The sequence below is a fragment of the Festucalex cinctus genome, chromosome 7 (genome assembly GCF_051991245.1).
Source record: "Festucalex cinctus isolate MCC-2025b chromosome 7, RoL_Fcin_1.0, whole genome shotgun sequence".
Lineage (NCBI taxonomy): Eukaryota > Metazoa > Chordata > Actinopteri > Syngnathiformes > Syngnathidae > Festucalex > Festucalex cinctus.
In genome coordinates, this window is record NC_135417.1 from 16,716,365 (window position 1) to 16,740,355 (window position 23,991).

The 23,991-nt window shown below is 40.6% G+C and overlaps 2 protein-coding genes and 1 long non-coding RNA gene across 10 annotated transcripts in view; 2 read left to right on the top strand and 1 right to left on the bottom strand.

Moving 5' to 3' along the window:
• Positions 1 to 5,442, top strand: LOC144021936 (NADH dehydrogenase [ubiquinone] flavoprotein 1, mitochondrial-like). Its single transcript, XM_077526220.1, has 10 exons — positions 1 to 246; positions 871 to 950; positions 1,027 to 1,197; positions 1,276 to 1,459; positions 1,556 to 1,745; positions 3,037 to 3,249; positions 3,341 to 3,507; positions 3,597 to 3,678; positions 3,760 to 3,905; positions 3,976 to 5,442. Exons 1-10 carry the CDS (start codon positions 163 to 165, stop codon positions 4,069 to 4,071), a joined length of 1,413 nt encoding a protein of 470 aa, XP_077382346.1. The 5' UTR covers positions 1 to 162; the 3' UTR covers positions 4,072 to 5,442.
• Positions 4,737 to 14,578, bottom strand: khdc4 (KH domain containing 4, pre-mRNA splicing factor). 8 transcript variants are annotated; one of them, XM_077526214.1, is made up of 15 exons: positions 14,386 to 14,578; positions 13,959 to 14,139; positions 13,234 to 13,362; positions 13,074 to 13,153; positions 12,942 to 12,994; positions 12,691 to 12,860; positions 12,236 to 12,447; positions 10,976 to 11,036; positions 10,841 to 10,901; positions 10,388 to 10,749; positions 9,345 to 9,491; positions 8,360 to 8,469; positions 8,105 to 8,158; positions 5,898 to 5,983; positions 4,737 to 5,303 (listed from the first exon to the last, which is right to left on the bottom strand). In XM_077526214.1, exons 1-15 carry the CDS (start codon positions 14,412 to 14,414, stop codon positions 5,083 to 5,085), a joined length of 1,956 nt encoding a protein of 651 aa, XP_077382340.1. In that variant the 5' UTR covers positions 14,415 to 14,578; the 3' UTR covers positions 4,737 to 5,082. The 8 variants fall into 8 exon arrangements, 6 of the variants coding, with proteins under 6 accessions (XP_077382340.1, XP_077382339.1, XP_077382342.1 ...); XM_077526213.1 differs by having other exon boundaries at positions 4,737 to 5,306; XM_077526216.1 differs by lacking the exon at positions 8,105 to 8,158.
• LOC144021938 (uncharacterized) overlaps positions 13,992 to 23,991 on the top strand; it is a 24,904-nt gene continuing 14,904 nt past the window's right edge. Inside the window, exons 1-2 of the long non-coding RNA XR_013284224.1 lie at positions 13,992 to 14,189; positions 16,743 to 16,803. This is a non-coding gene — a long non-coding RNA (uncharacterized LOC144021938). The remainder of the gene's footprint in view (positions 14,190 to 16,742; positions 16,804 to 23,991) is intronic.

Here is a 23,991-nt window from a genome sequence, read left to right on the forward strand (position 1 = left end):
TGACGTTCCTACGTACTCCTTTAATCCAATTATGTTAAAGTAGTCGCTGACTTAACTTTCCGTCACGCTTGTCTTGTCCTATCTTGTTGTTGTGATCGAGTTAACGTGGAACAAGGAGAACACAAGTACACACACGGAACAACTTTGACTTCACTCTCGAGGATGTTGACGGGCCGGAAATTGTGGACTATCTTGGGGCGTCACGTGACCCCGCGCGCCACCTACTGTACTGCAGCACAGCCTCAGGTACACACAAATATAACGAACGATACAAAATTGTGCATTATGACGACTGCGCGTGATGGCATTTGGAATACAGTACTCAAGTGTGCTCACATAAATGCTTTCACCTACTTATATTAAAAGAAAATATACTAAAAGAGGTAGTTTTAACTCGTTTCACAAAAAGTGCAAATGTATATGAAACAAGTTCCCGTAGATTTTTGTGAATTACGGGCAGAGTGCGTGATGTATCCCTGGTGGTCTAGTCTAGTGCACTGGTTCTCAAGTCTGGTCCTCGAGTACCTCTATCAAACCTGTTTTCCATGTCTCCCCAGCCAACACAGCTGAGGAGCGTTATCGGGCTTCATGCTGTTTAGCTGATAGTTTGAAACACCTGTGTTGCTTGTGGGAGACGTGGAAAAACAGGCTGGGTAGGGGTAGCCTACTCGAGGACCGCGGATGAGAACCACTGGTCTGGTGGTTTGGATTTGGCGCTGACCGGGTTCGATAGTCAGGGAATTGGAATCTTGGGGAAATATTCGGGAAAATCTGCAACTAGGTGACTTAACTTTGTTTTTATCTTTATATAGGGTTTATTTAAAAAAAAAAGAATAAAATGTGCTGTTGTGATGGTCCATGATGTTCCAGAAAGTAAAGAAGACCAAATTTGGCCCTCTGAGCGATGAAGATCGAATCTTCACCAACTTGTACGGCCGACATGACTGGAGGTGAAAGCGCTGACCACTCGATGACGTTCATTTGATTTTCCTCTTCACATTTATCTCCGTCATCTCCGTGCTTCAGGCTGAAAGGAGCACTGAGGCGAGGAGACTGGTACAAGACCAAGGAGATCCTCCTCAAGGGACCCGACTGGATCATCAACGAGGTGAAGACATCCGGGCTGAGGGGCCGAGGAGGGGCGGGTTTCCCCAGCGGCATGAAGTGGAGCTTCATGAACAAACCCAGTGATGGCAGGTCAGCACATTTTTTTATTTATTTTTGTGTGTGATTTTTTTGTTACTTTTCATGAATTAAAATAACCTTGGCCTCCAGGCCGAAGTACTTGGTGGTGAATGCTGACGAGGGTGAGCCGGGCACGTGTAAAGACCGTGAGATCATGCGTCACGACCCGCACAAGTTGCTGGAGGGTTGTCTGCTGGCGGGAAGAGCCATGAGTGCCCGCGCCGCTTACATCTACATCAGGGGAGAGTTCTACAATGAGTCGTCCAATGTGCAGGTAAGAAATTGTCATTTGGGGTGTTTTAGATGCCCATGGTCGCCTCTGCACTTCTAAAAAAATATTTATATATTATAAATGTGCATCTTGACACAGATAGCCATCAGCGAGGCCTACCAAGCGGGGCTGATCGGAAAGGACGCGTGCGGTTCGGGGTACGACTTTGATGTGTTTGTGATGCGGGGGGCCGGCGCTTATATATGCGGAGAAGAGACGGCCCTCATCGAGTCGCTGGAAGGCAAACAAGGGAAGCCGAGACTCAAGCCTCCTTTTCCTGCTGACATAGGTGAGCTCGTCACACTCCACCAGCAAAGTTTATGCACACTCGTCGCATTTTTTACCGAGAAATTTGCCATCAAACCCTATAGGATGTAATGATAACGGAAATATTGTGATACCGCGATATTAAAACTGCCACAATATCGTCGTCGTCACAATAATCACTCATTTGCTCCCAAAAACGTATAAATACGTTCTATTGTAAATGTTTTAAGTGTCCCAAAGACGTATTTATACTTTTTTTTTTTTTTTTAAACGTTAGAGCATACAGAAGGCTTTGATGCACCCTCTCAACTGCAAAGAACGGTTGAAGAGATGGTAGTTATTACACAAACAGCCAGCAGGTGGCAGCCGAGCAAAGGAGCTCAACCAGGGCCATGTTGGGAAAAAATAAATAAATAAATAAAAGCGCAAATATTCACAATTCTAATTAGATTTGTCAATAATGATGAAACTTAGCTATATAGTTATATTCGAATGCTAATTGCTGCAAAATGGAAACGGATAGAAATATACTTTTTTTTTCGTGATAAAATAAGATACTTTAATCTTTCTTTTGGTAGTTTCCATGTTTTTGTAGCAATGGAACACAATATTCTGTGGGCCTTGCAAAAAATCAGTCAAAATCCAGTAAAACAGCCGGGAGGGGATTGCTTCTGTGAAAATGGCTGGGAGTGAATCAGTTAAAAGCAGAACATCTGTTGTTTAAAAAAAAAAAAAAAAAAAAAAGTCAGCACCCTCTGGTGGCTAGTTTTTTTTTTTTTTTGTGCAGTTTAATTTTCATAAGGCATGTTTTAGCACTTCTATATTTAAAATCCACGCAAATGGTCAGATGAAAGTGTGAAGTTGAAGGTTGTTTATAAGCATTGGTGTCATGTACAAAAGCACAATATTTATTTTGATTTTTTTTAACAATATTGTGACCTTTTTTTGTATCGCCAACATCCCCACAATATTGTGATAATTATCGTATCATGACCTTCATACCGTGATATCGTATCGTGATATTTGGACATCGTTACATCCCATCAAACGTGGGACGGCTAGCATATAGTGCTGAAGAACTGTTCATCCCCGCACCAGAAGTATTCTGTATTGCTAGCACGTTTTACCATTGAAAAAAAAATGCAAACTAAGTAAAATTTAGTTGAGAAATGAGAAAATTGCAGTTTGATTTCAATGTCTACAGCCTTCGGAAAGTTGCCCCTACCAACATGGCTGCCGCCGTACACATCAGCTAGCTGGGCTGCTACAGCGCGCTGACATTCACACGTTTTTGACTTCCCTTTACTCTATAGGGGTGTTTGGGTGCCCGACGACCGTTTCCAACGTGGAGACAGTCGCCGTGGCGCCCGCCATCTGCCGCAGGGGCGGAGCTTGGTTCGCCAGCTTTGGAAGGGAGAGGAACTCTGGAACCAAGCTGTTCAACATCTCGGGTCACGTCAACACACCGTGCACCGTGGAAGAAGAGATGTCCATTCCCTTGAGGGAGCTGATAGAGAGGCACGCAGGTGTGGTTCACGTTGCTCAGTAGAAAATGGGAAGTTTCATATTTTGTTAACTGATTTCAATTCTCCCCAACTGTTATTTTCCCGTGCACAGGCGGAGTCAGGGGCGGCTGGGACAACTTATTAGGAGTGATCCCCGGGGGGTCCTCCACTCCCATCATCCCTCGGCACGTGTGCGATGACGTCATGATGGATTTCGACGACCTGGTGCGCGCGGAAACTGCCTTGGGCACGGCCGCCGTCATCGTCATGGATAAGTCGGTAAACAAGTAGAAGAAAACCTCGCCATGGGATTTGATTCAATTTTGGACTCGTTGGCGTTATTTATTGTTATTTGATTGTCCTTGCAGACGGACGTGATTCGAGCCATCGCACGTTTGATCGAGTTCTACAAGCATGAGAGCTGCGGCCAGTGCACACCCTGCAGAGAGGGTGGGCAACACAAAACTCTGTGGCTCTCCTTTCCCCACATCCGAGGGCATTTTGTTTGAAGTGTTTTGGAATGCTTTTCAGGGGTGGACTGGATGAACGCAATCATGTGGAGGTTTGTGAGAGGGGAGGCGGCCGTTTCGGAGATCGACATGATCTGGGAGCTGAGCAAGCAGATCGAAGGACATACCATCTGTGCTCTAGGGGACGGAGCTGCTTGGCCCGTGCAGGTGAGCTTATCTACGCGCGGCAAGTGAAGTGAACAGCGAACGGCTTCATTCCACATTTGGTCCCCCACAGGGTCTGATACGCCATTTCCGTCCCGTCATGGAGGCTCGCATTGCTCAGTACAACAAGAAAAATACTCCGAGGCAGACGGACATTGAGATGATCTGAAGTCAAGTACAGTGGACGCCAGCATACTTGTGGTTTAGGGCTGTGCAATTAATCTAAATTCAACTACAATTTCAATTATTACACTCCACAATTGCAAAATCAGTATAATCGTCAAAAAAAACCAATTAATTTTGAGTTGTTTAAATCTATACATTTGGACCTTGTTAAAATGTCAAAAATAATAAATTTGGTTTCATCTAAAAGGAACTTGCATAATTATATTGTTTCAAAGAATTTTGTCTTAATTTTTACATTTAAACATTTTCTTACTTTGTACAAAACAAAATAAATGATCATACTAATCATTTAAATTATTACCAGCCATTCTCATAGACCACCTCTTCTTGATTTTTTTTTTTTATTATTAATTATTGGTACTGTATATGCAGATTTTTACTATTAGCGGGTGGGCCCCAGTCCTTAACCCTGTGACTAGCGGGGTCCACTGTATACAGTTGGAGGCACATTATAAAAGTACATAATACAGTATAGAAATGTTTTGATGCTGTTTGCTATTTATTTGGATAAACTAGACCTGAAACCAGTGCAAGAACGTGACCTTTTTTTTTGTGACTGGCCAATGAAAAACATTTTTTCATTCCTGCTCCAAAATATTTTGTTTAAAAAAAAAAAAAAAAAAAGAACAATTAGAGATATACCACCTATATGTTGCAATTTATGCCACTTTATTTCCAAAAAGCAACCGTGATTTCAGTTATTACTACACATTAGTCCATTACAATCACTACCAAAACAAAAAAAAAAAAGAATATGGATTAAATTAAAGTTGATCGTCATTTTTTTTATTGTTTACACTAAGACAATAAATTCAGATATTCACAGTTTCTCCAAAATCAATCTGGCATTACTCATGTGACCATTCAAACATCCACAGCTTTGCAAGGTGTCGGTCCTAAAAATGCTTCATCTTTACAACTGTACACGTGCAGAAAAACACAAATATGCTTACTTGGACTAAACCCAAAGCTACGAGTCCTCCACGCGGAACTTTCAGGGCGCCATCCAGAAGGGCATCGACTGCTGCTGCGGTTGCGTTTTAGCCCGGGGGGGCGGCGGGGGTGGGCATCGGTAGCCCTGAATCCAGTCTAAGGAGGTAGACGGGGAGCCCCCCGGGTTACCTGAGCCTTTGGAGCTCGGGTGGTCTTCCTCTTCATCGGAGGAGTCGCCGGCGTACGCCACCAAGCCCGTTTTTAGCCTTTTCCCAGCAGGCTCTGCTAAGAGGGAGGGGGAGGACACACATTTTTGGGGAAAAGAGAGAAAGACAAGAAGAAAAAGAGCAAAAACAAAACACGGCAGCAGCAAATTCAACATGATCCAAAATTGGAAGAAACAGATTAGTTCGGCGGAGGATGGGGAGGGCCATCCCAGAGCCGCCATTGGTCGGTGGGGGGCGTCCAATGGAGCGGCAGGACGGCGTCACGTGACAAGTCGGTGTCAACCCCACCCCGCCCCCCCCAGGGATGACATGGAAGAGAGGAAAAACAGAGAAAAAAAAGAAAACACAAAAACAGGAGAGACTCTTGTTAGTGAGGGAGGCCAAAACCGCACAGTGATGATGTCATCAGTACGGGACAAAGACACTGGATAAAAAAAAAAAAAAAAAGGCTCCACTTCAACTATTTGGTGGTTTTTAGCCACTGCTGCAGAATCCTGGAAGAGTCATCAAAAGCATCAACTCTGCCTCAGGCTGATCCGCAGGAGACATTTTAGTTTAAGTCTAAGTGGATTCCTGCTAAAATTGTGAGGACGGCGCACATTCCACTTTAGCTGACTGTGGACTTGTCAATGTGGTGTCATGGACTTACCCACAGGGCCTTGCGGTGGCCGTCTCTCCTCCATCTTGGGTCTCACGCAGTTTACCGGCAACAGCGGTGGAGGCATTAGGTGCCTACTGTAGAAACAAACCAATATTGATTAAAACTAACAAAAAGAAAAAAGAAAAAAAAAAAAAGATTGTTTTCATACTGTTATATTCATGTCCATAATGTTGGGCAAAACCAAAAATATTTTGTCATGTTACAAGGAAATTATACACAATTTAGTGCTGTTTAATCTTGTGAATAAATAAGGAAATAACATTACTGTAACATGGTAAAATTATTTAAATAGAAAGTGAAAAGTATTTGTGTAAAATAAGGTGTTAAAATACTGTTAAAAGTAATATCACGAGTAAAGAAACTAAAGATACATTAAAATTAGGATATAATTAGTGATATTAAAAGAATTTGTCAAGAAATTGTCATAAAAAATGAAAAATTGAATAAAATATGTAAAAAGAAAAAATATACATTAAAAGTGTTATGTTAATAAAAATTATGGTGTGTTTGTGAAGTTAATGTTAAATTGTTTTTAAAAGTACAGTACAGTAATCCCCAGCAAACAAAAAAAAATATGTTGTAATGTTTACAATTACAATGTGTTTAAAGTCTTTAAGGCTATAATACAAATTCTCATCACATTTCTTATACATTTTTTAATTTGAGTTTTTGTTTTCTTTTTTCAATGTGTTTAACTCATTAAGCTCCCAAAATGTATAAAACGTTTTATTCCAAAATATTGCCATGGTCCCAAAAACACATTTATACGTTTTTTTTTATTTTATTTATTTTTAATTTTTAATTTTTTATTTTTTTTTATGCCAGTGCATACAGAAGGCTTTGATGCAGCCTATGGCCTGAGGTCGCTTAAAGCAATGGTAGTTATTACAAAAAACGGCCAGTAGAGTATAAGAGATCAACCAGGGCCATGTCGCAGCAAGTTCTTTTCCCCAGTGTTTTAAGCAAATTTGTGAATAATGATGAAATTTAGCAATATTTTAATGCTAATCGCTGCAAAACGGAGACAGAAACAAAGGGGTTGCTTCAGTCAAAATGGCTGGGAATGAATGAGTTAAGAATAGGGGTGTCACGATTCGCCAACTCCACGATTCGATTTAAATTTCGATTTTGGGGTCACGATTCGATTTTTTTTTCGATTTTTTTTTTTTTTTTTTTTTTTTTCCGCTCCCCCACTTTATAACACAGAGGCATATGCTTCTGTAGGCTAAGGCTAGTCTATGATCATTGGTTCTATTCATTGTACAGTAAATCTTATTTCAAAAGATCGGCTACATATAGGTGATGCAATTTCCATATTATTTTTGTGTAAATTTATGTAATATATGATAATTGACATTAGGCAGGAATGATCAAATTCAAAGAATTTATTTACAATATAAAGTTAACCGTCTTGTTCTTACTGAAGTGTAAAATAAAAAATAAAAAAACAAAAACAAAAAGTCACAGTGGGTGCCTGCCATCTATTGACTGTTTTTGGTTACAACAGTGTGCTGTGCGTTCCTCTTAAAATAATGTGCAATGTGCAACAACAACAAAAAATATATTTTATCCAAAGTCATGGAACAAATACAGCCTGAACAAACTATATCCCAACATTTACAGTTGCTGGGCATACTGTAGCGTGGTTCAAGTACACTAATTAAATGTTTGAATCCAGCGTTTTCCAAGGCTGCAGGTCTGCTGCTATAAATAGACCTATGGATCTGGCGTTTCGCGCGAGCTGAAGTGTGTGGAAGTTTCACTGTAAATGAGGATGAAATAGTTGGTTGGACCGTTGTTTTCCCACTTGTTTTCGCCGCCGGCTCCGCTCCCCTAGTATGTATGTGTGTGTTTGTGTCGGCTGGTGCCCGTATAATGGTACTTCAGTTTGAATGCGCCAGCGCGACACTCTGATTGGAGGACTGTGCCAGCGCGACACTCCGATTGGACGACTGTGCCAGCGCGACACTCCGATTGGACGACTGTGCCAGCGCGACGCTATTGTGTATCCGGGGGCATCGAATCGTGTGTCCTCTCTTCTATTTCGATGCTCGAAATCGTGACGTAATTTCGATCGATTTCGATAAAAAATCGAAATCGTGACACCCTTAGTTAAGAAGTGTGTTTCAATATATATAGATATAAGGCTAAAGCAAAAAAAAAAAAAAAAAAAAATTGATATTGTGGATTTTCACCTATCTCCGGTGGGCCTGGAACGTAACTCCTGGGGTGAACGGGGGATCACTGTACTGTAAAAAATAAATAAATAAAATAAAAACAATAAAATGTCAAAACTAAAATTGAATGGTACACAAAAAGTACAGTACAAATACCGGTATATAATATAGTGTAACATATAGCATACGAGCAGATTAAAAAAATAAAAAAATAAATAAATAAATAAATGAATGAATGGCGTGAGAAATGATTTCCAACAGAACTCTGCATACCCGTCCCTCTCACTCGTCTGGCCGGAGGAACTCGCTGGTTGGGGTCCTGCAGTCTCGGGGCTGCCCGGGGAGAAGCCTGCACCTAAATTAGTCATATGAATGGGTCCATGCTATGAGCAGAAAGACACACAGGCGCCATTAGCAGACATCCTCAACTTGGATTTACTGGCCACAGCATCAAGTCAAGTGTCACCCCCCCCCCCTTTCCAAAATGTCTAACTTCTTCCTGGGTCACAATTTTAAGGCACTTTTCAGCCTACCACAGAATTTTTTTTTCTTCATGTAATTAACCAATATGAGTAAATAGGAAACACAACTAAAGCTAAACCAACAGTTTTCATTCTTCCCAGAGTATTATTAGATTTTCTATTTATATATTAGTGTCGTGTAGGGGTGTGAATTGCCTAGTACCTGACGATTCGATTCGTATCACGATTCACAGGTCACGATTCGATTAAGCTAGCTGACTTACATTCAGCTAATGATAATAACACTGATGTGTTTAAAGGCGACTTCATTTATGTAGCACATTTCATACACATTGTGCTACATAAATTATAAATGAAAAATGTAACTCAAGTTTTACGTGTCAGCCTTACAGTAAATTTCGAGTGACGTGAGAAAAGCTCTTGAAGCAAGTAAAGCTATGCCCGTTGGCGAACTTTGCAAGTGAGAATGGGTGCTAAGAAATACTGAAGACAGTAAACTACCAAGATTACTGTAAGAAAACAACCGAAAACAGCACAAAGTAACCCAAGCAGGAAATTACAGATTCCACAACAAACAAAATATGCACAACAAAAAGCCACAGAAGCCACAGAGAAAAAAAAATATGCTTCTAATCCAAACTTTATGGTATGTGTATGACTTAGATACATTGCGAGAGCACACAAGTTATCATTGAGTATCGTATCAACTACGAAACATTTTAAGAGATGACAACACAAAATGTAACAATAACTTACGCGTTGCACATGTTGCTCACCTGATAGCCAAGTAGGCCACTGTCACGCTCGTCGGGCACTTCCTCTGTGAAGCGTCTTTTCTGCGCTGGATTGGCCGATGCGGATGGAGGAGGCGGAGCTTTGGGTGGGGCCACAGCTGATGGAACGTAGGACATTGGAGGAACCGTCTGCACCGATAGAAGAAAATACAACCATTTGCCAAGTATGTCCACAAATACATGTGATCAGGGATCTTATAGTTTTGGAATTTTTCATTTTAGTTAGTTTTGATTTCGTTTTGAATTTTGTTTTTCCAAATTTAATTAGTTTTAATTGGTTTTCAGGGTGGTTCTGTTAGTTTTAGTTATTTAATAAATGCTTAGTTTTAGTTAGTTTCAGTATTAGTAAAAAAAAAAAAAAGTGTATTACTTGTGCGCAATATTTAAAAAACACCATAGGAGTGATGTCATCTGAAGGTGCTTTTCTATTGGCTGTGCTAGATGACATTACTTCTGTGTGACACACTTTCAAATGTCCTTATTCCGGTTAACATCAAAATAAATCTACTTAAAATCACATTTAAAATCATCCCCAAAGGCTCATGCATTAAATTAATTACCAAAGACTAAAATGAAGGACATTTTTGCTATAATAATATTTTGTTTTAGTTAGTTTTGGAAGCATAAAATGCAGTTTCAGTTAGTTTTCGTTTTTAAAAAGCATTTTCGTTTTTATTTAATTTCATTAACAGAATTGTTTGTTGAATTTTGTTTTTTCGTTAGTCTTAGTTAACTAAAATAACCTTGGTACTCATTGAGTACATTTATTCCCTATGCAAAGCAACACATCGGTCTTCTAATCTACAATATGTAAAAAATTGGCAATTTTTATGTTAAATATATGACTGAACTAGCAATGCCTGAGTTTCATTTAAATCCTGTTAAAAATAAAATTATTTCTTGAGCCACTACATTTTGAGTTTCCGTTTCAATTAACTACTGAAATTATGTCATTGGCCAACATATTCCTATTGATTGACATGCAACTGTACAATATCACATTCACAATGTTTTCGAATGGGTACCTGAACCACAGAAGCTGGTGGAGGAACTGGAGAAGGAGGAGGAGCGGGAACAGGCGGGAGAACGGGTGGCGGAAGAGGCGCCGGAACCGGCGCTGGAACCGGAGCGGAAACGGGAGGCGCCGGACACAGCAGCGGGGCCAGATTGGGAGGCGGCGGCGGTGGCACCGGAGTAGGTGGGAACTGAGGGAGGACCATATTGGGTGGCGCAGGGGGCGGCATGGGAGGGGGCACGGAGAAGGACATCGGCGGAGGCTGGTTCTGAGGCGGGGGCACTGGCATGGGGTACCCCGGCTGGAAGCCAGCCGGGGGGTAGTATGGGGGCTGCGGGGGCATCCCGTTCATCACTGGGGGCGGCGTGAAACCTGGTGAGGGTGTCAGAAGGTCAGGTGATGCGAGACAGCATGGTTCCAATGATTAAAAAAAAATGCTTTAAATTCCATTTTGAAAATGCACCTTGTTGTGATGGCATCATTGAGCTCATTTGACTGAGGAAGCGAGAATACTCTGCGTGGACCTAATGAGGGATGACAAAACCTCATAGTGGCTCAACAAGAACATGTACAAAGGTAGAGAAAAGGTGCTACTCACAGTTTGGAGCAGGTTTTGACACAATGTTTTTGCTGCTGCGAGACCTTCGGGTTTGGGATGGCTGCAGAAGAATTATTGGGAACATGGTGAGATCAAACTACTTTGCATCATAACAATGACAACCGGAGAGGAGCTGTGTTCAAAATCATTCACTCGTTCCGTATTCACTGTACTGTGTGATTTGCTATTTGCATATTCACTAGGGGTGGGAATCTTTGACTGTCTCACGATTCGATTCTGATTTTTGGGTCTGCGATTTTCGATTCAGAATGATTTTTGATTCAAAATGGTTTGATTGACAATGATTTCTGTTTCAATTCATAGATGTGCAAACTGCAAAGAATTGTCATGATCTACTCCAGTCTGACTCGCCAATGCTAAGTAGCGCGCTCAGAAGAACGGGTTCAGGAATGTTTACAGCGAAGCATCTTAACATTACTCACCGACATATGCTCTTCCTATGCTGCAAAAAAAATAACTTTTATTGGCATAACTCGATTGGAACTTTTTCCTTCTACTCTAATGTGGCCACAACTTAACAGTGTATCAGAATGCACGGAACCACACTGCCCCTAATGGCCAAATCGTGTAGAACATGAACAGTGCTCTCAATAAAGGCACACACAAACAAGGGCAAGACAGTAAAATAATTTAAATAAAATCAATTCTGAATCTTACTAAATGAGAATCGATTTTTTGGGCACACCCCTAATATTCACACTATGAAATATGTGGAAGTGAGTTGAGGAGCTTCATTTATAGACAGAGATTTGCCACCATCCTCTCATTTTGCTTTGTATCTGTGACTGAATGTTTGTAGCATAAAAAGGTGAAACCTGGCCTGGTGAGTGACGTGTGCGCCAACAAATGAGAGTGTAGGCTAACTATTAGCCAGTCTGTGTGTTGACTGTTGAGTGACCTGGTGTCCGTTGTAGGCCATATAAACGCGTGTATAAATCTGTTATTTGATTTTGCTCAATACTGTAAAGCAATTCAAAGTGCAACGCTGACTCTGTCTAACAATATATTCTCACCAATGGCTGTATTAAATGATCTAAGGATGTTTCCATTCCTAGCTTCACCACTGGAAACCACAACAACGACCTCTCCATCCTCCTCTGCCTCCTACATGGATTTCCGCTGTGTTTTTGTCTCTTGACTGGATTGACACGCCGGATTTTAACCGATCAGGAATGGAGGAGAGAGAGAGAGATTCCAAACACAGACCACATTTTGCGGGCTTGAGCAAACCCAACCCACCTGATGTAGATGTACATGGGCTCAAAGGCCTCTCGCCCGGATGTCGGCTCCAGACAGCCTGAGCCTTTTCCCCTGAGGAAGACTTTGGCTCCGGTCTCAGCTTGGATGTGCTGCAGGTACGAGCAGTTGGGACCCTCCACCCGCTCTTTGACCGCAAACCCCGGGATGGCGTGCTCCAGGCCCACAAAGGTCTTATCTTGAACGTAGTGCATCTGCAAAATCAGAATCGTTAACGTTGATTATTATTTTATTTTTGTACATACTAGTACAGTTTTTAATCAATTTACTCTATACTTGCATGTTGGTTAGGATTACTAAAATGTCAATTAAAACTCAGTTGTTTTTGTTTGTTTGTTTGTTTGTTTGTTTTCTTTAATGGTAGTGCTTGTCCATGGAGCAAATGATTTCACTTGACATTATTTCCTTTCGGAAAAACTTGGGACATAGAGGTCAACCTGGAAATGCGGTTTGTGGTGCGTCATTGGGGGTAGCGAAGGTGGAGGTGTTTGCTGATAAACCGTCACAGCGGGCGGGGTGGACGAGAAGGACGAGGACACTGATGACGAGGCGGTCGCTGCTTTCACAACCCCGTTGGTGATGATCTCCTTGATTTTGTTTACAGCTCCTGAAAGCACAGCCAAACAAATGTGTAAAAAAAAATATATATATATATGACACATTACACATGTGGCAGAGTACTACTGACGGTCCACAAGCTCCCGTGTTTGTCCTTGAACGTGCAGATACAGAGGCCGGTCCCTAAGAGGACAGAGGTCATGTTAAGGCACAATAATAAACAAGATAACTTAAGATGGCACAAGAGAGATGAGCTAGTCACCCAGGTGCCGCTTTGCCCTTTTCCTCTGCAGTCATGTAGCGTCCTCTAGTGGACACGGCAGCACTGCTCACTTTACTGATCTGGAAACAAAGAATGTCACATTTTGTACACACCAGAACAACCCAACCATGATTTGACTTGACAAGTTATCCATACTGACTTCATCCTGTGTCTGTCCCCGTGTCAACAGATTCCGGCATGTGATCGGGACGTCATTGATCTCGACCTCCGCCACCACCAGGTCATCTTTAGCCTTGGCTGGCACCTGAGGTTTCCCAATGCCTGTAACCTGAAGAAGAGGTAAAAATTAAACTCATAAAATGCTTTTAATGTAAAAATTTTGGAAGCTGGCATATAATGCAAGATAGACCTCATTTCAGGTAGCAGCAAAGGATTAAGATGTGAGAGGAATGAAATAAAATCCATTTTTACTTCCTGGTAGGCTGCTACATCAGTGCGTTTGTGTAAGTGTGTGAGCAAGTTGACTGAGGGGAGGGAAAGAAGCAGAGTGACTGAATGTTGATAACATATGTAAACAAACATGCTCGTAAATGACAATTTATAGTCTGGACTAAACTATAATGGTCATTTAATTTATGCAACGCGATATAGTAATTACTGTGATAGGCCTAATCGTATCTCAAGTTTGTGCTCGCAAGTCAAATAATTCAAATAGAATAAATGACACCTTTAAATACTAGAAAATCAGATCACTCGCATCTGAATGTACACATGTACAACTGCCTCCAGCTCTCATTAAGATGCTGTTCTAAATAAACCATTGCCAACTACAACAACCCTATGATTAAATTAATACCTGCTGTGAGCAAGTTCGACAAGATCAAATTGTAGAAAACATTCCTTGCAGCAGTGTTTCTCGCTTACCTTTTCAATGGGCCCCGGTGTGCCAATCTGCGAGGGTTTGAGTTTGCCCTTTGCTACCAGCATGGCATTTATCTTTGCGGCCACGGCAGCGGCGGCGTCGAGAGCCCCGGTGGGTGCCGCCTCAGCCTCCCCCGGTCCTCTACAACCAGGACCCGGCTGGTCCCACTTGCTAGCGCGGCGGCTAGGAAGACAACAACACATCGTTTACATTTATAAACAGCCAGACGGAGGGTGTGTATATGATTATGCATTACAGTGTTGTAAAGCGCGATTACAAGCATAGTTGTGATTACGGTTTTAAAGAAATTTAGCGTGGCTAACTACAAAGAGCCAGAGCGCAGCAAGAGTCCACCATGATTACATAAACTAGCGAGTCCAGTTATAAATGACGTCGGCCAAAATATTATCACAGGAACGCTTCACTCACCCGCCGTTTTGACTTCCACCAAATGACATATATGTCCTTAAAAGTTCCTCTTTCGCTGTGTAAAGCCACACGCGAGGTATGTGTTTCCCTATACAGTATTTAGAACACGTATGACACTAGCTCACGCTAAGCTAACCAGACAAGCAGACCGACGCTTCCGTCTCCGGTTTGTAGATTGTTGCTAGGAAGAGTCGCCATAAGAGGGCGTCAAAGGCAAACTTGTCATTTTTCAAAATGGTGGCGCTCACCTGTTCGATTTTGGGACTTGAGTTGTGCGCCACAACATTTGGAAGTAGTGAAGTTTTAGCAGTATTGGAAAATGGAACTCATGTTGGAACAGGAGTGGACACCTATTGCCACATCTTTAGCATTTAAAAAAAAAAATATTTCGGGATTTAAAGTAAATTGGGTATCTTTATCTTCACATAATTACTAGATTGAACATATATAATTACTAGATTGTCCAAGTCAAAGTAAGTTTGAGGAACTCTTGAACTCATGTTGGGAGATGAGCTGACATCAATTCCACTGCCTTTTATTTGAGCTGTTTTTATTATTTCGTGATTTAAAGTAAAATCCGAGTTAATGTGCACAATGTATGTGCTCAATATAGGTAGGCCTGCAGTATGTGTACTTTAATTGGGATATCTTTCTATTCCATACAAATACGTACCAGTTTTGACAGTCGAAGCCAGGGATATCAAACTCATTTGCCTTCAGGGGCAAAATTCACCCGATTTGATGTCAAATGGGCCAAAGCACTACATTTGTGGCCTAATAAGTTAGAAATAACGATTTTTTTATTTTTATTTTTTTAAATTAACGATTATTTTTCCTTTTTGGTGCAAATAATAAAAAGGACACTTGGAAAACATTAAATTTTATTCATTCTTATCCTGTTGAAAATCATTTGAGCAATCTACAATTTCTTTGCAATTATACAACTTACAGATCACTCTGGATCTTAATATGTACCGTTTACAAAACAGTATATACACATTAGTAGCTTAACAACACTGTTAAGCGTTCAATGTATCCATGTGTTTAGAGGACACAAATTTAGTAACTCATCATGAACTTTAAACAAACTGTCAACTGTTCATTTGGGGAGAAAATGTGTACCTTTGAGATCTGTGTCTTAGTGGCGGCTTTGGTTGAAATCTTTCATGGCTGATAGCATCTATAAGAAAACTAGGTCTGTGTTCGGTAAACATAATCTGCTTCCTCTTTTACCTGAAAGACAATTTTCTTGACCTACTTGATCCTGCCTTCTTATCATACCCGCTCTCTTGGAGTTGGAGGTATTCTTGAGCAATGTCTGCCATCTAGTGGTGAACACTGTTATTACAACTTCAAACAGCTCCTCTACAGTAAACATCCATCCATCCATCCATCCATCCATCCATCCATTTTCTCTTACAAAAATAATTGAATCTCACTCCGAGTGTGGGTATGGACCGTGAGTTGCCCATCCCTGTTCCATACTTTGGAGAGTCTTTGGAGTATCTTCTGCATGCTCATTGCTCACCCATGGTGTTCACATGAGTAAAGCGTCAGAAGGTCAGAGTTCAGGGGGACCCTCGCTGCCTGACTTGACTCAGACGCCTGTTTATGTGCAAGAAGAGGAGGAGGCTGAAAGCCGGGGAGGAGATAGCCGAGAGGAGCAGACGTGTCATATTTACTGTCTTTGCTAGTAAGAGCCAGGTGCGAACCGTAATACGTATGTCGGTTGATGTAACCTCCGGCCTCTCAGGCTCACAAGCCAGGGCCTGGCCTGATCCTGGCCGCTGACGCCGATGTGCGAAGTCACCTGACGTGATGGAGAGGAGGGTGCCACACCGCGGGGTCGCATCGGGTAAAACAAAGAAACACTGTGAGCAGCCGTGGGTTCTGTGTTTGCTGTCAAACCAGCAATTACAAGAAGGACACGTTTGATCCACAACCGTTTTCCCATGCAAAATAAGGGAAGTGGAAACAGGTCATTCCAAGGATCGTGCTACATTTTAACATCATTCCATATTGGCGTAGAGAGCCTTGACTTATGAATTTCATTCATTCCATGCTTGTAATTAACAAAAAACAACAAAAAAAAACCTTGTATCTCAAACCATCCTTCCCTGATTGAAATGAATGGAATGCCATTAATCCGTTTTAGCCCCACCCTCACCAACAAAATCTTATGTCGCATTTTTGATGATAAAATAGCATCCAACAGTAATATTCTTTATAAAAACATCCTATAATAACAAAATTAAATAGAATGTATTAATGTAAAGAATTAGTCCGTTCATGCATCGTGATTTCATGCTTCAATATTCACATTTTGCTCCTTCTGGTCTGTGCACCCTGGCCACTAGGGGGCAGAGAAATGAAGACCTTCACATTCCACAAAGAAGAGTTTCACAGCAAAGTGACTAGGTAAGCTCCAGCAATTCTAATCATTTTTCGCACTTTGAGAATTGAGATATTGTATATATATCTGCTGCGTAAAAAGTTACAACTACCTCAATTCAATTCATATTTCATTCCTTAAAAAAAGAGAAATGAAAAGTGACAGAAAGAAGTTAATAAAACTTATGTTATCTGCCCCCGATCAACAACAACAACTAACATAATCACACATAATAAATGACAGCGAGCGGTCAAGACGCTTTCAATGTAACAATTCTATATAATAATTTAGCAGCATGTCCTTGTGCTATTATATGTATTTTTCCAGTAATTGAGCTTTTGTCAAGTTTTTAAAAAATACAGATAGACCGAGATGATTTTGTTTTACAATCCAGATTGTTCCATAAACTGACACCTTGAGTTGAAATACGTCGTTCTTTTTGTTTTGTTCTATAGAAAATATCTGTGTCTGTTAATTTATACTCACTTTCCTTTTTAAAAAAAAAAAATTAATTTGTATATTAACTGGTAAAATTTCATGATGGGCTTTAAACATTATTTTGAGAGAGTTAAACTCCATCAATTCATTAAATTGAAACGTTTTTAGTTGTATAAATAATGGATTAATGTGGTCTCTGTATCCGCAGCCGAAAACAATTGCACATTTTTGTAAAAGAAAGATGGAATCGGTGTAGGTTTGGTATGGAACAATCAATGAATTATATAACAATAACAAAGTTTCTTTGTTCAATGATTTTTTTAGCCTCAGCCTAACCTCAACATTGATACTAGTTTTTTTTTAAGCTTCCAATGGGGTTTTGCAATTTGTGTTAGCAACAAGCTAGCAGACTATTGTAAATGATTTATCTTGATTAACTACACAACATGTAATTAGTTTTATGTTTAAAATTCAACTGCCTTCCACAACCAGTTCACTGCCTCCATTAGCACCCGGAACTCAAGAAAAAAAAAAAAGGATATCCTTTAATACTCTTGTGAGGTACGCTGCATGCTCACACCCATTTTTTTTTTTTTTTTTTGGCCACACACAGACGTATCTTTTGAAAGGTTTTGGTATAATTCCCAAGTTTCACGGGCACAATAGCCAACGTCTTGCCAATTTTTCCGATTTGTCAGAGCATAAACTAAGCCTGTTTTTTTTATTTATTTATTTTTTATTTTTTTAAATGATGCGGTGTTTAAAGCCATATAAATATGTGAAGCATATATGTAGGAAACGTGGAGGGTGATGGAAAGAGGGAAAACATATGGAGGGATCGAATTTTCGCAGGCAGAGAAGCGAGTGCTGCGGGAATCTTTTCGGCGTACGTCTGCAGAGAATGGGAGCCTCTTATACAGCTCGCAGCGGGATCTTGGCCCGGGCTGTGGCCTCGTCTCGTCTGCCCGGCGGGGTGCTTTCCTGAGCGGGCTGCCCAGGGGAGGGGCACCTGCGAGCAGGCACGATCACTGGTCAAGAGGCGGGCCTGGCGGGCGGGGCGAAGGGGGCGCTGGGATGGAAAAGATGCTTGGTGGTTCCAGGAAATGGACATCTGTTGGATGTATGAAATCCTCAGGTAGAGTGCGGGGACATTCCCACTCACAACTATTTGTCCTCTCCTATTCCCGGTGAGGAGCTAATGACGCCGGCTGCTATCTGAGGATGAAATCAGAGGCTTCTGTTGTCCCGCAGAACGAGAGTTATGATTGGAGTGCGCCGACTGGTGTTAGCCACTACCAACACACACAAAGTTTATAGATAGGCCAGCCTGCCAACTGACACAATATTTTCCATCCATTTGGTCAGCTTGGGCAAACAGTGCGTATTTGAAGTTTATCAAACACTCAGTCATCCCAGCAGACTCATGGGAGGATTTGATCATCTGATACGTCGAGTTTTTGTAAGACACCATCTTTACACGTGCAGCGCCCTCCATCTTTGCTCATTTTGGCAGAGGAGGAAAAAGTACTCATATCTCGTATTTCAGTATAAGTACAGATACTTGTGTGAAAAAGACAGAAGCACTGATTAAGATTCTGTACTTAAGTAAAAGTACAAATAAATTGTTGCTGTCAGTTATATACAATTCCCATTTTGGTAACTCGTCTCAACGGAAGAAAACAAGTTTTCCTCTTTTAATAACTTACATGGTGCTTATAGAAGATGAAAATTCATGTTAAATTTTGCATGTGGTGTTTAGCGATCTGAGTCACAAAAATGCTTAATTAGCTAATACCTGCTTGAGAAAAAAAGACCACCTTACTGGTATATATGCAGAGATTTTTTGGGGTGTAGTGAAATGAGCAGCATCCATCCATCTTCTTGACCGCTTAGTCCTCACAAGGGTCGTGGGGGGTGCTGGAGCCTATCTTAGGTGGCTTTGGGCAGTAGGCAGGAGTACCTGGAGTGGTTGCCAGCCAATCGCAGGGCACACAGAGACGAACAACCATCCAAACTCACAAGCACACAATTCGGAGCGCCCAATTAACCTGCCATGCATATCTTTGGAATGTGGGATGAGACCGGAGTGCCCGGAGAAAACCCACGCAGGCACGGGGAGAACATGCAAACTCTGGAGCCTGGACTTGAACATGAGTCCTCAGACTGGGAGGCGGAGGTGCTAACCACTCACCACAGTGCCGCCCGAAATGAGTAACATTAAATGCTATATTAGCTAATGATGAATACAAAAATACACTGGATGTTTATGGAGAATTTTTACATGTTCCCTTAGCTTCACTAGTGAACTCAACTCAACTCAACTTTATTTATAAAGCGCTTTAAGAACAGGCATTGCTGTATACAAAGTGCTGTACATAAACATAAATATCAGTTTTGCAGTAAACAAGAACGAAGCAAACATTTTGAAGAGCAATACAAGTTTTTTTTTCAAGTAATTACATTTTACATCAGTAAATAAATAAGAAGAAGGCAAGTGAATAAAGAGATAAATATATACATAAATAGGTAGACTAAAACTGAAAAAAAAAACCATCTTACAGTATGTGCACAGAAAATTTTCATTTATTTGCTACAGGCTCATTTTAGTCGACGACATCAACTGAGTGACACGGCTGAATGTGACTCAAATGGAACAAATTATAGTGGGCGACTCACACTAACACAACCTTGCGATTGACCCTTGAAACCAGAACAACTCGCTGCGACGTAAAAACTGCAACCCCTCACGTTCTTATTGGGAATCCCCCACACACATATTAGTGCATGTCAAATTATAAATACTGTTAAATATTACTGCGATTGGCTGGCAACCAGTCCAGGGTGTACCCCCACTAATGCCCAAAGCCAGCTGAGATAGGCTCCAGCACCCCCCGCGACCCTTGTGAGGAATAAGCGGTCAAGAAAATGGATGGATGGATGGATGTTAAATATTATTGTAAAATAAAATACAGTATAAACTGTTTTGACATGGCTTGGCACCAGTCATTACTTGGCCATTAGATCTTGCAACGTTGTGACATCATTCACCCGTGATTCAAATGTCGTGTTACAGCAAAAAACTTGTTACCAACTGCATTTCGGTTTGCCCAGGGGCCTTCAAAAACCACCTCCCCGACTCTCGTATGAGGACTTTCGTAAATAACTGGAAGTTTTTCAACGAGACATTCCTTTTAAATGGCCGAATATGCTGAGATAGCCGCAGTTGTGTGCAAAAGGTGCATGGATATTACATTAACTTCCCAACAGGAGCACCCCCTGTGGTGGGGAGCGCACACAGCTGCGGATGATAAGTGCGGTGGGAACGTCGCGTTGCAAGGTAGCCAGGTAAATGAAAACACATGCGTTGTTGACGTATCAAGAAATACTCGGTTTTCTCTCTTTTTAAGCTTTCCAATAGATTTCCTCACATTTGCTTTCATGTGCTTATAAGCACTGGGGCTCAACCAGGTGGTCTGCTCCCCCTCTCTCTGTGGGCTCATTTTGTAATATTCATTTTAACCAAATCACTCAAACAAATTTGGAAAAAAACAGTTATTGAATGTCGAATGACAGTGAATAGAGCTTAATGGTTTTACTGTCTGGTGTGTGTGTGAGGGAAGGAAAATCACAATGACCCAGATACCAGTGTGTCACTCAAGAATGCATGGTGACATTGAGATGCTGATGAAATAAAAACCTCACATAAATCATCCGTCTTGCTACTGTATGGTTACAAGCGATGCCATAAATATGTGTAATATTTAATTAAACTCTTGTTGTTTTTTTTTTGTCTACCTTATCTCTTATCTATCTAGGAATCTAGGAATGCCTATATTGCAGTAGGGAATAGGATTGGCATAGTAATCAATTAATTGATTTCTGCTAATTGTGGGGAATTGATTGTTGGTTAATCTCATTTTGAAGAAATTGCAGCGAAGTGTAATGTCAAGTCGGCAAAGTGTCTGCTGAATGAACTTATTGACAAGTGTAATTTGGTGGCTTGGTGCTCTTGAAGTGCTGCCTTCACGAATGAAAACACAAGTGACGGTTTTACTTCGTCTTCAAGCAAGCTCGCTTTTCTCTTCAGACTTGCGGCTGCTTGGGAACAAATAACCACTCGCCTAGTCGCGCCTAGTCTTCAATGGAATGAAAGTTGCACTCTGCATTGGCTCATTTGCATAGCGACTCCTTCAAAAATGAGATTTTCAGCTGGGTGGAGGTTTGGGATGTAATTCTTTGTCCTTTGTGCACTTTAACTGAAGGATTGTCACGAGACTAGTGCTACGATTAATTAAATAACTTGAATAATATAATTACAAAAAAAAAAGACAAAAGCAAAAAATCCGTAAAAGAGAGAATGTCCAAAGTTTCTATCATTACACTCTAAAGAAGGGTAATAAAGTACTATATGTACCACAAGACCACATCTACGATTGCCGGCTCACGGTAACGTTATCGATGTGAGCTAATTTATTATTATAGCCTACCATCGTTACTTAGAATGTATTGTAAAGTGCTTGCATATGGTCAAGGTTCGACAGCTGCTGTTGCACTTACAGTCGCTTCATTGAACATGCAAAACACCTAACATGCTAAGACAAGCTATGCAACTCTACACTTTTAATTCAGTGACACCCATGTCACTCACTAGACCAGGCCCCGCCTTTTAAAGTCATACACACTCAAAAGTCGCAGATACCAGAGTATAAAATGAGGATAGCGACCCTAAATGGACAAAAATCATATATGCGCCTCGCATTCCCATTTTATATATGCCCCTTTTTTTTTTTTTACTTTTATGTCGGTAGAAGATCATACAGTATGATTAATCACAAATACACTTAGAAAATGTTTTGCCATACTCAGATAAATCAATTCAAGTATCCATTTTAACGTCTTGATTTCTTTTGCTGGAATAACACATTACATGCCTCTCGGAAATATTTCAGATGATCTGCAAAGCAATTACAACTAATATGAGCTCTATTTGAGTAAAAAAAAAAAAGTTTATAGTGCGTTTAAGGTTACTTAATATTATCTCTCTGCTCCCGCACCATTAAACGTGGACATTTATGGCTTTCATTAGGAATTATGAAGTCTGGAGGATAAAATAACTGGTCTTGCAGCAAATCTCTCTACCAGACTTTCAATTTCTATCCAACTGTCAGTCATGAAATTGGGCCATGTGGGCACTTTTTTAAACACCCACCATCCCGCTGACCAAAGCACATCCTCTTCACCGTTTTTGTGGTCCCTTCATCCCATCCTGACTGCACTCTCCCATACAACAATATTTGCACATGTGCGTCAATGAGCAGCGGGGTTTGCGCTACATTGCAGTGCACACTTTGAGGTAGGCATACAGAGAGCTCCTTGCTGCACGGAGATACTGAAACATCAGCCAGGTAATTATACACAAGAGCAGGGAAGACCTGAGCAACTCGGTGACATGCTGACACAGACACACAAATCAACCAAATGTCAATCAGAGCTTCAAAAAATATAGCCAGGCGCTGCAATTGGAAGCATCATTGCTTTCCAGTTTCTTTCTCAGCGGTATCCGTCCATCCACGATCCATCCATCCATCCATTTTTCGAACGGTTATGCTTCTGGAAAGTTATTTTAAAAAGTAACAAAAAAAAATCAGGGATCATGACAGGATGCACAAAAACTCTCAATAGCCCATGGCAGAACAAATACTGTAGGAAAATGGCCATATTTGAGAAACGTAGCCGTTTGATTGTTGTAGATGTTTGTGTGGAAAATTGCCTCAGTTTCTCCTTGATTTTCAAATTATTCAAAACTGGGTATAAACGTGATAACAACCAAATGCAAGGTTTGAGTAATTGTGTATTATGATGGAGAAATTATTAGGGTTCCCACCCAGAAACTATGAGGTAAGAGACAACAAGTGGAACCACTTGCAGCTAACAAATGCTATTTACATGATATTTAAACAATAACTCCTGGGCTATTCAGATAAAGCAAAATAATTTTAAAGAAATGCCATTATTAAGCTTTCATAGCAGAACAATTTATTCTATGCAAACTGTTAATGTCTCAAGATTTCCTAAAAGTAAAGATTTAAACTCATTTTAAATGCCATTAAATCTATTTCTGTGTGTAGCTTGACTGTATGTGAACTAAAACCATACATTTAAAACCAATTAACCAGTGAAATGGTATTGTCAGGTACAGTAAAATGGATAAAAATGACTTTGGCGATTATTTTAAGAGGGTGACGATATTCTTAATAATGGCCCAGAATTAGCTTCTAATCTACCCTCGAATGTCATTTTTGATAAAGCTCATGTATTGAAGCTCGTTAGAGTCAGTGCATGTAATGAAAGTGACCAGTGGTGTTCATTTTATCCCGGTAACAGATCAAATGACTCTGTGAATTGCAGAAAGCATAATCTTTATTTAGACCTCTATGTAAAGCATTAATATAAACATCAGTCAGTGACAGAGCTGAAGCCATGCAATAGCATTGCAATGTTCAAACCTAGTAACATAAAGTATTTTGAATTTACAAGAAGCAAACTAAAGACTCACAAAAACCTTATTTCACAATGCCTCAGAAAAATCCCAGAGATACAGACTAGTCGACAACTCCACTTTTTTTTTTCTTTTTTTTTTTAAAGAAATAAAAACAATTTCTTTGAACTTTTTTTTCCCTCCAGAAAACAAGCAGAAGTGCATCAATTATTTTTACTGGAAATGTTTGTGCATGCAAAATATCATAGTAATTTAATAATAATAATACTAATAATAC